The sequence below is a fragment of the Bubalus kerabau genome, chromosome 2 (genome assembly GCF_029407905.1).
Source record: "Bubalus kerabau isolate K-KA32 ecotype Philippines breed swamp buffalo chromosome 2, PCC_UOA_SB_1v2, whole genome shotgun sequence".
In the NCBI taxonomy this organism is placed as follows: Eukaryota; Metazoa; Chordata; class Mammalia; order Artiodactyla; family Bovidae; genus Bubalus; species Bubalus kerabau.
In genome coordinates this window covers 130544068-130562268 of record NC_073625.1, presented here as the reverse complement: position 1 = coordinate 130562268, position 18201 = coordinate 130544068, and the positions used below count along the sequence as shown (strand labels likewise).

Sequence of the window (18201 nt, the reverse complement as noted above, 5' to 3'; positions counted from 1 at the left end):
AAACAAAAGACTTCAGATTGTATGATTCTAGTCACCTGTAATTTCTGGACAGGGGAAATTTATAGAACAGATCAGTGTGACTGCCTAGGTCTTGCGGTAAGAGAAGGAACTAACGCAAAGGAGCATGAGAGGAACTTCTATTAAGGCTGATGGAAATTTTCTAAAACTGGATTGTGATGGTTTCAGAACACTATGAATTTACTAAAATTTAATGAATTTACTAAAATTTACTGAATTGTACACTTACAATGGCTGGACTTCGTGGTGTATAAATTATACCTCAATAAAGCTGTGGCTATTGAGTACCATTACAACAGTCTTATGAATGACTATTTTAAAGCTCTGGCTTTCACTACATATAATTTCAGTACAGTGAATTCCAGCACACTCTCAGGATTAAGAATACTGAAAACTAAACACAAGTATTTTCAAAAGATTTCATGTACACACATCTCTAAATCTTACTGATCAAATATTGCTCTTTTACCTCTGTGTCATGTAACTACGTAACAAAAGCGCTGTCTAGAGCTTACCTTAGCATTTCTCCTTAGCCCCTAAGCTTATGCCCTACAGTACTCCTTTTTGTAAAAATCTCATTTGGCATTGCCCAAGTTTTCCATTAGATCCAAAGTTTTATTTCATAACCTGAAATAAAATTAATAGTTACATTAAATGTGTGCCTAAATATATATACTAAATATAAAATGAATATTATCCGTTTGTTTTTCTTTGCTTTGCTCATTAAGCCATTCACATGTTGCCTGTTTCCAAACTTTTTGTTTTAAATCAAGCTTTGTTTTTACTATTTTTGGTTCTAAACTATTCTTCACTTTAAACTCATTTGATGGATTCTTCTCTTCAAAGCAGTGCTACTTTCCATAATCAAGCCTGCTTTAATTTCAATCTGACTCTATCTCTTCCTATTCCACTGTAAAATGTTCCCTCTAAGCCAGTTATTAAAAACAGAAAAACACCTTTTTAACCAAACATTTTTCCCCAGACCAAATCTCATATGCAATGCCAATAAGATACAAGAGATAAAGTAGAAAGCTTCCGACCTCATGAAATACAGCAGCCTCAAGGTGTTTCTTGAAAAACAATGCTTTAAAAGTTATAAGCTATACTGATTTCTGCACAGCACAAACACAAAAGGTGAAAATAAATAAGCAATACTTTTAAGAAAAACTTGGATATACTTAGATAAAAATGTTTTAGAAACTCAATTTTTAAAACGTAATTATAAAATGATTCACCAAACATCTGTCTTTAAAACTCCATCAAGACATTACTTTTTAGGAATTCCATCTACTACAACAGCTGTGCACTTTTTTAAAATCATAATTTCCTTATTTACGGCAGATTAAAAAAAGACGAGAGAGAAGTCAAAAGCCACATTAACACAAACACTGAGCCTAGTGGAAAGTTGTCAAATAAATGAATTTGTCAGCAAGAAATGCCAATTACCCAACAGGCAGTAAAGAAAATAGATAGCAAGAATGCTCTGGTAAAACCATTTATGTAACTGTATTGAGTTTAAAAAAAAAAAAACAAAAAAAAAAAACAGAACTATCCGCCTCCAGAATCAAATACAAATCAAGCAAATATTCAACCAAAATGGCGACAAAGAGTAAGGGTAAACCTGGAAAAGGGGATTTGTACTATTAGGAATTTTCAAATGTAAAACTATAAAATATAAACCACTTCCCCTTCTGAAATCAAAGGTAAAGGTATCATAACTTCACCACATTTCTATAAAATAAAAATAGAAATTATTGCTATATGATTGTAAAAATGGAGGCAAGTAAAGAGTTCAGAAATATACTTGTTTATAATCAATTAAATGATGAACCATAATTTGAACCCTAATTATCACATTATGTAGAAATCACAATCCGGTATTGTGTGCTCAGTTATTAAGATAAATGTTAAATAGTTCACATTTTAAAAACATTTTATCATTACATTATCAAATTTGATAAAATCTTATCAAAACATCTATGTATGCAATATAAATCATGTTGTTAAAAGTATAAAGTAACATTTAAAGAAAACTGCTGAGGTGTCAAATAAGTATTTTCTATTAAATATATACAATTTAACATTTAGAACTCCATAAATTAATTCTTGCTGAAAGTTGATCCAGGTTTACAAAGGCATACTTTGTGAACTATAATAAATTTCCCCAGCACCACTTTCCTTTATTCCAAAATTCTTTCATTAGGTTTAACTTTCTTCTGTCATTCATATGGAAAAGTTACAGAAGGTTTACAATACGTAGTCTTCATAGTAACATGTTTTAAAAAATCTAAGCAAAGTGCACGTTAAACTGGCTACAACTACTCAAACCTCTTGATTATCATCAAATAAAAAATAGATGAACACTTCATTCACTTAAATCTTTCTGAGGAAAAAAAAAATAGTATACCTTGCTTAAATAAGAATTTCCCAGTAAGGGTATTATATAAAAGATTTCCCATGTTATTTTATTAACTCTCTTTCACTCATTAAAACTTTTTAAAAGTCTAATGAAGAACATATACTTACAAAGCCATATTACACAACTACAGTACTGTTAATTAAATAAAGCAGCCCAGTATAGTTGTAAACATTTTAAATAGAGTAAACAAGACTTGGCATGTCTTTTCTCCCAAAAACTTGCCATTACAATGCTCTTTCCATAAATAATTATCCTTTCTAGAAAAGTTTTCCGGTATATTTTAGTCTTTAAAAGTATTACACTGAAATAATATGTGAAAAGATTTAGTCATGGCAATTTCACTGAAGCTTTTATTGCCTCTGTTGGTAATATGACAGGGATGTAAGAAACACAATTGAACTTACAGAGATATGCAGATGATAGTCACTAAAGATAACCTTGATCTCAAGTATTTTTATATGTGGGCACTTCTAATTTTATACACTTTACTATTTAAAAAGCATTACATTTTAAAATGTGTACCTGTTTTGACATTTGGCAAAAAGGAAACTGTACCGGTGGTTCAGTTTAAAACAAAGAATCAGCATGGGGAGTTAACCAAAATGAAGACTGAAACGCTAATTAATTAAAGCAATTCAAGTTGTGTGTGTGTGAGCATGTGTGTCCCTTTCAACCTGTCAATCTCACTCTTTCACACACACTCACACACACATGGCCATTATGTGTAAGCATTCTTAGTACAAAATATTCCCTGTAACCAGACATTTATCCTCAGAAAAATCACACCACATTAAATCAGTCTTCTCTTTCAGGCCCTAGTAATAGTATTGTTTAATTCTAAGATGCCATCATAGAGTTAACAACCTTAACTTTTATGCTACATAATTATATTCAAAGCTTTATGTATTGTTTTGTTTATAATTACACAGTAATTATAAATGTTTAGTACCAAACTGATGACAAACACTATTTTGTTGAAAAGGTCTTGCATTTAAAAGGAAAAGTCTGTAAAACCCAAGGCACTAGGCCACGAACCAATATCAGACTTATATGAAAAACAATTTATATTGGGGGAAAAAAGCTAATCGGATCTCATTTCAAAACACAGCATACTGGAATTAATTAATCAATTCAAAAACAATACCGTAACTCAAAATCTTTAAGACAGGAAACAAAATAGTACATATATATATATATATATCTTTTTAAAATATTTCATAATTGAAGTTCCTCTTAATATTTACAAATACGAAATCAGGAAATACTGAAAGCAGCAGGATTCTTCTTTTTTCTTTTTTTTTTAAATAACCAATTCCAGTAACCTGAATAAAAATTTTCAAAATTTTCTTTTGATAGAATCATATTTTTGAATTAAAGTTACGATTAGAATATTAATATCTATGGGAAGAGCTTTCTAGTCAATTTCAAAATCATGTAAATAAAAAGTAGTTTTAATATATCCGTTTCTTAAAATCATTTCCGCATCTACATTATAATGTACTGCTTTTCTGAAGTACATTCCTTTGATAATTTCAACATTAGACCTTACAGAGTGCCTGGATACACCAAGCAAAATCTACTCCTGCTAAAAACCAGTCATCCAATCTCTGAAGTTTTACATTTTTTAAACCAGCCTTAAAGAAATCTTTAAAAAAGCAATAAACCCTTCTTCACATGTCAAGAAGTGAACAGAGAAATGAGCATTTTCAGCATGAAAGCAGTTCACAGGTCTTGTAATAAAAAAAAAAAATAGATACAAGATACAGTTCTGCTTTGATGTGAAAACTGAGCTAATCTGAGTGAAATAAAACATAGTAGAAACTAAATAATTTATGAAAATAGAAGCCAGATTTGTATTTTGCATCAAGTGCATGCTTGCTTGAAAATCCTTGCTCCTCAAGTATTTGGCAACCACAGTGATTAGCAGTTAAAACAATTTCAACAAAATAAGAAGTCATCAAAAATGGACTATTTGTCTGAAAGAGCAGTACCTATAAGAATTGAACTTCATGGCTCATTACAACCATTTTCAAAATTTAATTCCTACTTCTTATAAATTAAGAGAATTTCATTTGTGTTCCATAGTGTGCTGACAAAAAAAAAAAAAAAAAAAACCAAAATAAACCCTCATGCCTAAATTTAGAATACTGTATTATGTAGCAATCTAAAACATTCAAACAAATTAAATAGTTTAACTTACTTAACAGGCATATAAGCATTTCAAAATCATAATGAAATCCAATTATGAGGTGCATAATGTAGACGGGAGTAGAATCTAACATTATGCAGATGTTTTTCTAAATAAAAGCCCCTGTAAGACAATTATATATAAACATGGGTAAGATAAGTGCAGACTAGTTCTGTGGAACCTTTTGAAATCGAGGGTCTAAAACACAATAAAATTTTGGGTAGGCACACCAAATTATCCTAAAAATTTTTCACGTTGGTTATTTTGACTTTTTTTCATCAGATACTCTACTCACATTAACAATACATGTAATTTGCCAGGAAAAAAAAAAAAAAATCCCCCCATACCAAAACACCATTCCAGATCCGGTACACTTAAATATATCACTCTCACTGGAAGTGCTATCAGCATAGTCTTTGCAACTAGCCCAAAGCATATATTTAAGAAGTTTTTATAAACTGTGACGTTCATATGTTTAATTCTTATGCCAAACTTGTTTTCTGATGAAGACAGCATTGTGCTTTATGCAAGAATGGAAACTTCAAAATAATCACCATAAAGCTTCTAAGACTTATGGGAGAATAAACTAGGATGGTCCACAGATATAAGATGAAATCCACAATGTTGGAATAATAAATGTTTAGAGCGGCCCAGACTAGAAGACAAGCCCAAACCACCATTAGAAGAATGAAATACGATATGGTCCAAGATGTATCCTTAAAGTTTTGTCTCAACCCTCAGTCTGAATTGTGAGGATTGATCTTCAGTTCAGTCCAGCCAGCAGAAATTGACTGTGCAATTTTCCGTTGTATTTATTGTACAGACTATGTACATTCTAGAAGGTTCCTTCAGTGCTACACTGTTGTACTTTTTGTCCCAGCAATTTGAGGGCGTGCAAATTCCACAAAGTCATCAATAAGAACAGGCCATGCTCCTGTGGGGGATATGTGAGAAAGGAAAGAAACAAAAGCAGAAATAAGGCTAGTATTTTAATAGAATCCTTATTTTTTCTTAAATATCTTCCCTACAATTGTTAAAGTATATCATTATAAATATCCGCACTGATAAGACCTCCAAATTTCTAGTTCTTTAGAGTTTCAAACTAGAATATTCCTTGCATTTTCTCTTTTCTATTACTCCAACACTTGATCATTCTCTGGATGATAAAAAATAACACTCTTGGTAATCAGTAATATATGGTTTTCTGAAGGCCACCGAAGTAATCTGGTCAAACCCAGCCTGATACGACGCCACACTGCCAGTGCTGAAGCGTATTAAGCTGGAGTTGCCCTTTCTCTGCATTTTAGGGCAATCTTACAAAGGAAATTAAAAGCAAGGATCAGACACTAACCTATTTCATGATAATAAATTACTAAAGGATTTTTAATTATATATATGCATGCTCTATACATGCTTCTATGGCAACTTCCAAATCAGCAAGTTCTCCACTTTTGCATAAGGTGTAACAGAAAGCACAATCATCAATTATCAGTCATTTCTCAATTCTTAAAGAAAACAATACATGACAATGAAAACAAAGATAAGGAAATAACATTATCTGTGGTTAGGTTAAATAGTTCAGGACACTTGTAAGGAAACCAAGGTTACTAAAGATTTTTCAAAAAATACCTGTCTATTCAAAAATATCAAAATACATCTTCCTAATTCTCAAGGGGAAGCAGATAAGTACGTGTGAAGAGATCAATGTAAACTACTACCAGTTCCAGAAGACAAAAATATCCTGGTAGTGGATGGTAGAGTTACCTTTCTAAATACATGAAGAAACAGCAGAAAAGTATTCAATCAGTGAATATTTACTGAATGCCAATAGTGCTACAGTAGGAAAATAAAGTCCATTTCCATGTGGCCTAAGTCACAAAACTCAAGGAGTTTACAATCAAGCTCACAGACAAAACAGACAACAATAAAAAAAATATATATATAGGCACTATAAAAGTACATTAAGAAAAGAGTAAGTTCCTAAAGTAGACTGAAAATCTAAAACATGAGTGAAAATCACTCATGCCTTTCTGGAAGACATGAATACAGAGTTGGTATTTAAGGAAATAATACAGATTGGTAAAGAGGATGAAGGCATTTTCTACATTCAGAAGAGCACAAATAAAAGCTCAGAAGAGGGAAATCTAAGAAAAACAGAAGTAGACAAGAAGTTCCAGGGTGTATGATTAAAGATATTTTTAAAGAATTGGTAGAGCAAAATATTCATTACCTTCTTCATCATAATTAGACATGTCATCTGCAATCATTGTACTGAAGTCTAAAAGAAGATTCCAAGTATCTTTTGGTATTGATCGTTTATGATGTTCCTGTTAAGGAAAAAAAATAACAAGAAGCATCCAATTCACTAAAAAGGGTTTCAAAAAGAACAGTCCAGAAGATGCTGAATACAAGAATTCAAAACAACCTATGTAATAAAATTCTGGAAATCAAATTTCTCATTCTACGTCCATTACATGCTCTGAAATGAGTTAGGCATCCTTTAAAATGTTAATTTATCTTCAAACAAAGCAAAAATTTAGAAAACACCAAACCGCAGAAAACATGAACTTACCAACAAAAATTTATTCCATAAGTCTAAGAATTTAAATCTTCCATTAAGCACTAAATTCCAGTAGGCAATGGCCATTTCTAGATCTGTAATATTAAAAATAAATTATGTACTTCAAATGCCAGGAATATTTGTCCCTGAAAAAAAACACCAAGTAAGACAAAGATAGCCTTAATTAAAAAAAAAAAAGCCTTGTGTCCTGAATACTTACATAATAAAAATTTCCTATAGATTTAAGTCCAAGCTTTATATCCTGCTTCCATCACCAATGCATGGTTCCTTCAGGGCAAGAAGGGTATCACTTACCTCATTAGGGGTTTCTGAAGTTTAAATGAGATAATGTAGGTAAGCATGTTTGATTATGTCATAAGTACTGAAATGTTAATGTATACCAGACCTCAGCCCTTTTGACATTTTGGACCAGATCATTTTTGTTGCGGGAGGCTGTCTTATGCATTACAGCATTAGCAGCATCCCTGGCCTCTACCCACGAGATGCCAGTCGCAGTTTCCTATCCCCAGTGGTGACAACCAAAAATATCTCCACATATTGCCAAAGATCCCCTGGGATGCAAAACTGCCCCGAGATGAAAATCACCAATGTACATGTATAAGCTGTAACGCAAAGAGTTGCTATCCACAATCCTAATTAATCTTACATTCCAAGTTGTTGGCTCACTGATCCTGACCTCAAGGAGACCATTAAGAATACTGATTAAAAATTTTAAATTAATAATAAACTAAGATCTGTCTTTTTAAAAGTTTGATGAAGAGGATATAAATGACTATTTAACTGGAGCAGAGAAGGGTAAAGAAGCAGTATTACTGCATGACAAAATATGTATCTGTCTTAAAAGAAGAACTAAAGTAGTTATGTCAAGCTTTTATGAGTAAATTTACATTTCCAGGTCAGGAAAAATTCCTTCCCAAGTAACTTAAAAGTTCTTTTTGACATGATCTCCAAACTACTCTGAAGAATCTGAAGAATCATGAGAGACTAAGACTCCAAAAACAGGCTCACATCCTACCTGAAAGAAAAACATAATAGGACATAAGGCAAAAATCTCCCATCTTCACTAGATCCTACGCTCTTCAAGGACAGGGACTACATATCCCCGAACTACCACTGAAACACACAGCAGGCATTCGGAAACTGGGGAATGAACAAGCTTCCTACGGTTCTAGTTATAAATATGTACTCACCTCCAAATCCACCGTTATGTCTTCCCTCAAACTCAATGGAAAAGGTGCCTCTTCTTTTCTCTTATCCAAGGTTAAGTCCCTAACACCATTACTCTGGATCCAATATGCCATCCTGCCTTTTAGTTTACAGATTAGTTTTCTTCTCTCCTTGTATCCTCAACTTTGCCCTGTCTTCTGGCCTCCCCCTCCACAAAGGAACATACTCAAGTTATCAACTATCTTTAAAAAAAACTTACTTTCTTCTATTTCTCCATCCCCTTACTAGCTACCCTCTTTCTCCTTCCCTTCACAGATCATCTTGAAACAGTACATGGAGTCTTCTACTTTTATTTTTAATGTGCTCACGAAAACATGTCTGAAAGTCAAATTCAGATCCCCATGTTTTATGAGAACTGGAAACAGGACATCAGTCCCTAATCACAAATCCTTTTTAATCTTAGCAATCTTTAACGCTCTACACCAAATATTCCTTCCAGGTTCTTTAATTTTATTATTTTTCTTACCAATCAAACATAGAGCATACCAATCAAAGCATAGAGATGACGTGCAGTATAATTGCTATTAGCCTGTCTAGTAGGATTTGCTGTTATTAGCATGCTTAATGATATCCTTCTTCACTTCAAATGCATTAAATTTATGAAAACTAAGCTTATTACTGTGTTAGCGTTTTTCCTTTTTAGAAAATAATAATGAGAAACAATGAAATATTCAAGTAATTTGTAAACCCTGAGACAACTATAAATGCCCATTTCTCAGCTGATACACTAATCTAAGAATCTGACAAGAGTAGAAGTATATATGCATATTCTTTGAAAGTTCAGGTTGTAAAAGAAGAGAACTTTTTGTAATCTACATTCATTGTCCAATTTCTTTACCCCCCAGACACTTTAATTCTATAAACTAGTGTCCACCTTCGTCACTCACCCCACTGAAAGTAATCTCTAAAGGGTCACCAAGCCCTTCTGGTTGCCAAATAAACCTTAATGTCCTTAATTTACTGGGCTCTCTGCCATATTTGACAAAATTGAGCACATCTCCGGGATGGAACTGTTGCTTCTTTTAGCTTTAACAGTATTACTCTACTGATTTTCCTCTGTCCTTTCTGGCTTTATTTTCTTTTACTTCTCTTCCTTCCTTCATCCATTAAATGTTGATGTTCTGTAGCAATGAATATCAGTAATAACCACTTCTACTTCTCTCAGATTTTTCAAACCTTTACCTTCTTTCAAGTTGTATGCTCAACCATCTCTAACAAGTCCTAAAATCTGAAACTTCTCTCTATATATTCTTGATTCTTACATCTAACTGCCTAAGGGTATCTTCAACTGGATATCCACAAACAACTCAAATTCAACAGGACTCAAACTCAACTCAGTATCTTACTTCTACAGATCTACCATTTCCTTCTCTTTCAATGAATGTTATCACTCTACAGTGTTTCTCAGTGAAACACCATTTTTCACTGTGAAGAACAGTCCTATGCACTGCAGCTCCTTGAGCAGCCCCCTAATCCTGAAAGAAACCCTGTCATTATAACACCACCAAAAATACCACTCGCACATCTCCAAACATCCCCAAATGGGGGTTAATACTAACTTCTCATCACAATTTCAAACAAAGCTTTCTCATTTTGGCTTCTAAGTACCTTTTAAATCTCTCTCTCTTCTCCATTCCCACTTTCAGGGCCTATGCCAGGGTCCTTTTTGTTTCTAGCTTCATAACCAATTTCTCTTCCTCTAGTTCCGCCTCTACTCCTTTTAAAGGACCACACTGCTTTCAGATGGACCTTGCAGGCACACAAATTTGGTTTCACTTCCATGTTAAAAGTCTTCAATGATTAAAACAACGAGACACCACTACACACGTTTTGGAATGCTCAAAATCCAGAACACTGATGATATCAAATGCTGGCGAGGATATGAAGCAAAAGGAACTCTCAGTCACTGCTGGTGAGAATGCAAAATAGTACAGCCACTTTGGAATAGTTAGACAGTTTCTTACAAAACTAAACATACGCTTACCATATGATCCAGCAATCACATTCCTGGTATTTTCCCAAATGAACTGAAAACTGGTATCCACACAAAACCCTGTACATGAATGTTTACAGAAGCTTATTCATAACTGCCAAAACTTGGAGGCAACCAACATATCCTTTAGTAGGTACACATATAAACTGTGGTACATCCAGATGAAGGAAAATTGTTCGGTGCTAAAATGAAACGTGCTATCAAACCACAAAAAGATATGGAAGAAACAAATTCATAATAATGCTATTAAGTGAAAGAAGTCAATGTACAAAGGCTACACACTGTATGATTCCAACTAAAAAAGGCAAAACTTTGGAGATAGTAAAAAGATCGGTGGTTGCCAGCAGTCAGGCGGGAGGAAAGGATGAATGGAAGAGCACAGAATTATTTCAGGAAGAGTGAAACTTTTCTGTATGATGTTATAATGGTAGATACATGTCCTTATACATTTGTCCAAATTCACAGAACATACAATACCAAGAGTGAACCCTAGGGTAGGAATAAATTAGGAGTTTGGGATTAAAATATACACACTATTATACATGCAGTAGAGACTCAACGAGGACCTAGTGTATAGCACAGGAAAATATATTCAATATCTTATAATAATCTATAATGAAAAAAGGTGTGTGTGTATAAACACACACACATATATATCTGAATCACTTCACGGTACACCTGAAACACAACGTGTAAATCAACTATATTTCAATAAAATTTTTAGAAAGAAAAAGAGTGAACCCTACTGTAAAATTAAAGTTTGGATGATAATGATGTGTCAATGTAGGTACAACTGTAACAAACGTACCTCTCTGGTGGGGATTTGATAATGGGAAAAGGTATGTGTATGTTGGAGAATGGGATAATTGGGAAATCTCTGTATCTTCTGCTCAATTTTGCTGTAAATCTAAAGCAATTCAAGAAATAAAATCTATTAACTTCTAAAAAATCTGCAATGTTTCCCACTGCCTTCAGATAAAATCTACAATTCTAGTCAAATGGACTCACTTGCAGTTTCTCAAAGGTGCTCCGTCTCTCACCTCTAAGAAATTGAACTTGCTAATCTTTCCACATTCAAGATAGCTTCTTTTTCTTTTGGTTTTCAAATAATATATTCATTCTTCAAGGATCAAAAATTATAATCTTTGTGAAGACTTTGCAAACTCACCCAGACAGACAAAGATGCTCCTAACTCCATGCTCTCAGAGTAAGCAGTCAATAAATGTTTTTGGATGAAACAGGAATACTCAAATATTAATAAATTTTTATTAGGAGCTGAAACACAGAAGATTAAATTTTACAGGAATAAAATGTCAATTGCCACAAGCATGTGAAAAACTGCCTGCCCTTCAGGGACTTCCCTGGTGGCCCACTGGCTAGGACCCAGCACTCTTGTCTGTCTGGGCCCTGGGTTCAGTCCCTGATTAGGAAACTAAAATCCCATAAGCAGCACAGCGCAGACATTAAAAAAAAAGAAAAGCTGCCCTTTAGTCAGAAATGTCTGAATGACAGAACAGCTCAGCTAGAGAGAAGTGGTTTAATGTAGTAGTTCAGCATCTTAAATCTCAACTCTTCCCCTAATTAAGCAGCCCTGGGCAACTAAGCTCATTTCTCTGTAATTCAGTTTAAAATAAAGATAATAGTATCTACCCTCACGAGATTGTTGTAAGAATTAAATGAGAGAATACACATAAAGTATTAGAACAATCTGGTAAATAATATGTTCTTACTATTACTATTGTTTGAGTTATTTTTAAAATTATTATTATATATTCTGAAGCAGTACGGGAAAGAAAAGAAACTCAATAATGTAACAAGAAGCAACAACAGCAATTAGAACAAACAGAAGGGTAACACAGAGGGAAAGAGACACAAGAAAGTCCTAGTAAAAGTATTACCTAAAACTGAGATACTTGCAGAATGAAGCCTTAAGCCCTTATAATAAAATTAAAAATGCAAACAGAGGTAATCCCAGTGTCACTCTTTCAGAGAATCAACAAGGGCTATGTGCTGTTTCATAAAAGATGATCAGCTGAGTGCCAGACAAAAATGGACATGAATTGAGACTGAATCCCCTAAAGGGAAACAAAATGTTGCCAACTCACTAGGGAGGATGAATGGTGATTTAAAATCCTATTCACAAAGTCTTAATTTACCTAGAAGTATCTAAGTTCAGTTCACAACATAATACAATAAAAAGAACATAAAATGTGGAGTCAGAAGATGTGAGGTTCAGTCCCAATTCTAACAACTCTCAAGTTATGTGACCTTAAAAGTCAGCCTCTCTGACCAGGAGTTTCCTTATCTTAATGACAAAGAGGTTGTTTTACTTAGCTCAAAGTGTTGTTATAAGAACCAAATGGGATTGTGCAAATAAAAATACACATTAAAAAACTCTATAAAATTATTTCTAAATATTAAATGTTTAATAAATGTTAAAAATTTCTAAATTCTAGGTGAACCAGCAACAGTTTATAAGAAAATAACCCATAGACTTTAATAAGTTCAGGATGATCCTAAAAATAATATGGCTGTTAAAAAACAAAAGCAATTTTTCGACAAATTAATAGAATGAACAGTCTTCCAAAAAATAACAGACCCATGGTGTTCTACATTAAATAGCCGCCTTCTGGAGTATTATATTCAGCTTTAAGAATTCTATTTTGAGAGAAACCAAGAAACTGGAAATGTTATCTAGGGGTGACAGCAACAGGAATAACAAAGGTCTTCTCAAATGAAGAATGCTGACTTGAAAAAAATGAGAAAGGATAAATGAGAAAAATCTTGAAAGGGTTAGCCTTCCTTTGTGCTGCTGCAGAGGACAAATAAGAACAGTTGTAAAAGCTGTAAGGACAAAGATGTCATAAGGAAAAATAATAACAGTATTCTGTGATAAGAATGAACCACTTTCTAAAATGACATGTGTTCAATCCCCACCCTCTATGTTCAAACATAAAAGCTAAATGAGCATCAGGTACAGATGCTACATTGCATAGGTTAGATTTAACACAGAACTTATGAAATCCCTTTCAAATTTAAGATTCAGAAGACTACCAGAAATGGCAGGTGACTGAAGCAGACGGTGACAAAGGAAGTATCCTATCCTGGTGTCATAAGAAATAAGGTTACAGAAAATGAGAAAATATGGGAAACACCAGCTCTCATTATAGCTAGCCCAGCTATTTATAAATAAACCACAATGCTGTCACTGTCGCTCTCTGCCAATTTATTTTGGGCCTCAACTCTTCTCCTACCATCTCCTAATTCCTTTCTGCCAAATATTATAATTTAAGAGCCCTGTAAACCCTTAGAAACGCTGTCAAGAAAACTTTCTTTTTAATTAACTTCAACTAAGCAAGTCATTACATTTCCTGACACCCAACATCAGTGCAAAAACAAAAAGAGAAATTATGATTTGTCTTTTATTACTTTTTTTTTAAATTAAGACTTTTTAGTTTTAGGTTTATGGAAGAACTGAGCAAAAAGTACAGAATTCACATATCTTTATCCCACGCATGTACACTATGTCATTTCAGTCATGTCCAACCCTTTGAGACCCTATGGACTGTAGTTAGTCAGGCTCCTCTGTCCATGGGATTCTCCAGGCAAAAATACTGGAGAGGGCTGCCACTTCCTCCTCCAGGGAATCTTTCGATCCGGGGATTGAACATAAGTCTCTTGTCTCCTGTCAACAGGGTTCTTTATCACTAGTGCCATGCTACTACTACCTTCCCCCATTTTTAAGATATTGCTTTGTGCTGTGCTTAGTCCTTCAGTCACGTCCAACTCTTTGCAACCCTATGGACCGTAGCCCACCAGGCTCCTCTGTCCATGGGGATTCTCCAGGCAAGAATACTGGAATGGGTCGCCATGCCCTCCTCCAGGGGATCTTCCCAATCCAGGGATGGAAGGAAGGTCTCCCTCATTGCAGGCCAATTCTTTAACATATGAGCCACCAAAGAAGTCCAGGAATACTGGAGTAGGTTGCCTATCTCGTCTTTAGAGGACCTTCCAGACCCAGGAATTGAACCAGGGTCTCTTGCACTGCAGGCAGATTCTTTACCAGCTGAGATACCAGGGAAGTCTTTAGTATATTTCTTACAAATGATGAGCCAATATTATTAGCAAAAGTGTATTATTTTACATCAGGGCTCACTTTGTGCTGTACATTCTACAATTTGGAGCTTTTTTAAAACAACTTTTAAATTGTGGCTGCTGCTAAGTCACTTCAGTCGTGTCTGACTCCGTGCAACCCCAGAGACGGCAGCCCACCAGGCTTCCCCATCCCTGGGATTCTCCAGGCAAGAACACTGGAGTGGGTTGCCGTTTCCTTCTCCAATGCATAAAAATGAAAAGTGAAAGTGAAGTCACTCAGTAGTGTCCAACTCTTAGTGACCCCATGGACCGCAGCCTATCAGGCTCCTCCATCCATGGGATTTTCCAGGCAAGGAGTACTGGAGTGGGGCTAGATACACATAAAATTTATAATCTTAAGCATTTTTCAGTGTATAGTTCAGTAATGTGAGTTACATTCCCACTATTGTGCAATGAATCTCCAGAACTCTTCACCTTAGAAAACAGAAATTCTACACCCATTAAACAATGTTACTTTTTTCTTAAGCTCAATACTTACTAGAGAATAAAACAATTTTAAAATCTAATTCTTCAGTATACTTTTCTCAACTTTTCCTGTAATCTAAAATTCCAATATACCATCATATTAATATAAATTAATATGCTATAAAACAGCTATAAAATGTCAATTTTATCTTTGTCAAATACAATAAAAACTAAGATTCAATATCAAAACTACATAGTCACCCAAAAATACCATTTATACTGTGCTCTAGTGAGAGGCAGAGATATAACTAAGCAATATGTCAGCCCCATTTAAATCAACATCTGATAGTCACAACATTTTCTCTACTCGTATCAAAATATTGTGCTAAGTTTTTAAACACAACAGAAATAATTATTTCAGTACATACATGTAAATTCAAATGCTTCAATCAATTTTTATTTGTGGGAAGAGAAAAGGAGACTAGAAAAAACAATCCAGTTAACAGGTGGCCACAGATATAAGACAGAGAAATTAACACTGGGTATCCCAGCTTATTTTGTCTGCAAAATGAGGACTTTTCCTGGAAAAGTAAAATCCAACCGAAATTAACTGAAAAGACAACTTCATCATTCCAAATTTTGCTTAATAGATATTTTGTATTCAGGCACCTTTAGTCACTCTTTGGGTCAATTCTCCAGTACAAATGTTGTACATTCGTCCCTTCCGCTAGCTTTCAGTCACATCCTGTGTGTGCATGCTAGGTCACTTCAGTCGTGTTCGAGTCTTTGTGACTCTATGGACCGTAGCCAGCCTGGCTCCCCTATCCAAGGGATTCTCCAGACAAGAATACTGGAGTGGGTTGTAGTGCCCTCCTGCAGGAAATCTTCCCAACCCAGGGATCAAACTCTCGCCTCTCCTATATTGGCACGCGGGTTCTTCACCACTAGAGCTACCTGGAAAGCTTTCAGTCACTTCCTCGGTCTAATTCCATAATCCTTTTCTCATTTTTTTTCGCTAATCTAAAATATAAAGAATGATTAGTACAAGAGGCCCCTATTAGCCTCTCCTATTACCTTATCTTCAATTACCTTGTCTTCAAAATCAACAAACTCACTTCCATCATTTAACGTGCTGTGCCTCCATTTCTTCATCTGCCAAAAAAGGATAAGTCTCTAGCACTCTATGAGTGGCACCTGGTAGCTGGTGAATTACTGAATGCAAGAATGAGTAACTCATACAGTTGTTCAACATGAAATGAGGCCGTGTACGGAAAGTGCTTAGCACACTGCCAGGCACACTGCGCCACCGCCATCATCTTCAGTGCGTCCCCACTGCCCACAGATTCCAATTTAAGCCCTTCTGTCCTGTTTTTAAAAGAAGTCTTATTAAATGAGTCTTATTGTGTCTCACCAATTTATGCTCCAAACAAGCATTTGCACTAAAATCAAATCATTTTCTCTCTTCCACAAAGAAGCCAAGCTTATTTCTAAAGTCTGAGACCTTCATTTATAACTACCCTCTCCCTGGAACATCTTTCATCTTCACTTACCCAGCCAAATATCAAATCCTTGAGTTCACATTCCCTCTTGCCCAGGAAGCACTTCCCAACCATTCCTGCTTTTACTCATTTCTCCTTTTATCTAAAACCCTCATACTCATATTTATTATTTTGTATTATGTGCTACTGTCTACTTTCTCTGAATGATCTGCACTGAAGCTTTTACTTCCACTTCCTCAGCCATCATCCCCAGAGCAAATGTGTGGTTATTTCTACAGTATAAACTGACTGATCTAAACTGTTAACAGTGGCTATTTTGGGACAAGATGATAAATAAAAATCACCTTTTTATTCTTTCTTACAGTTTCCAAATACTTCAAATCAAAAAGAATTTACAAAAAAGAATAGAGTCACATTCTAAGACTCAGAAATTTTAAAATGCTATTTCAACAGATACACAGTGAAAAACTTATGATCCTAAGATCCTACAGTATCTTCTGAAAAATAAACAAGCAAACATACATACCTATATCAGTGGAATTTTAATAACTATTTCCTGTATTATAGTTCTTAAAAATAAATCAGTGGTTCATATATAGTACCTAGAGTAACCCTATTATTGAATAGGCAGGATATTTTCTGGTTAACTAGAAGTTCATTGTTTCTCATTGTTTTTCAGTAGCTGATAATAACTTTATGCTCAAAACAGAACTTTCAATTACAAAACAAAAGTGACATGGTCAATGTAGATGAATGTATTTGAAACACCAAATATAATTTTTAAAAATTCTTACCTAAACCTTTTTGTCCTGGATTCTTCGCAAAATTAAAAGTAAACTGGTAGAAATCCTTAAATCGTCCTGGTTCTTTCAATTCTTGCTCCATCTTGGGTATCTGGGCCTTTAGTTTTTCTATGCTGTCACATCTATACAAAATTAAGTTCATAAAAGATAAGCTTTTTCTTTATAAATCAAAAACTTATTTATTCCTCTAACAGTTTATTTCATAGAACTCTTTTTAAAAATCCATTAAAATATCTTTTTAAATTATATAAACAAGTATGGGATTAGCTGGAAGAAGAAAATTTCTAGAGTGATTAAAGGTTAGCAATAATCACTATTTTTAAGAGAAATGGGCTATGACTTTTAATTATGTATTCACGGGACAATGAATACACCCAAATGGTAGAAGTCAGCTGTAGTGAACAGATGAGAATGTATAGCAATCAGCTCTGCAATCATCAGTTTAAACTGTAGCAGTATTCCTTACATGGAAACAAACCACAGGTCTAGCTTCCAAACAAATTGAAAGCACGGTCTCTTGGCTAGGTGAGGAAACAGGCATTCCTCTTAAAAACTTCTCATTATATTCAAAGTACCATCTCCAACTGAAGTTATCTCAAATCAGTATTAAGCTTTTTTCTATATCTGAAACCATTCAATTTCCAAGGAGCTTAAATGGGTTCAAGTACCAAGTCCTACTTTCCTTAAGGTAGAAATCTTCTATCTGTTATAGATTCCACAAACCAATCACTATACTTTTTTTCCTTCAAATCATTTTTGCTTTTGTTTTCCTTTCATGGTCTTTGTAACACCTCCCAGATTATTAGTTTGTAAATTAAAATTCTGCTTTGGAAGTTCATTACATTTTACATGAACTCACTTTTAAATGAGGGAAAAAAAGAGTTCCAGTGAAACCAGTCCTAGTATAGAAAAC

At 34.3% G+C, this 18201-nt stretch overlaps 1 protein-coding gene across 3 annotated transcripts in view; it reads right to left on the bottom strand.

Moving 5' to 3' along the window:
* Positions 1-2190: 2190 nt before the first annotated feature.
* The window catches only part of DCUN1D1 (defective in cullin neddylation 1 domain containing 1), a 56490-nt gene continuing 40479 nt past the window's right edge, over positions 2191-18201 (bottom strand). For all 3 annotated transcript variants that reach the window (XM_055568954.1, XM_055568953.1, XM_055568955.1), the window contains exons 4-7: positions 17280-17410; positions 7198-7280; positions 6856-6952; positions 2191-5559 (exon numbers count right to left, since the gene is read on the bottom strand). In XM_055568954.1, the coding sequence (XP_055424929.1) occupies positions 5480-5559; positions 6856-6952; positions 7198-7280; positions 17280-17410 (391 nt within the window). In that variant the 3' untranslated portion in view covers positions 2191-5479. The remainder of the gene's footprint in view (positions 5560-6855; positions 6953-7197; positions 7281-17279; positions 17411-18201) is intronic.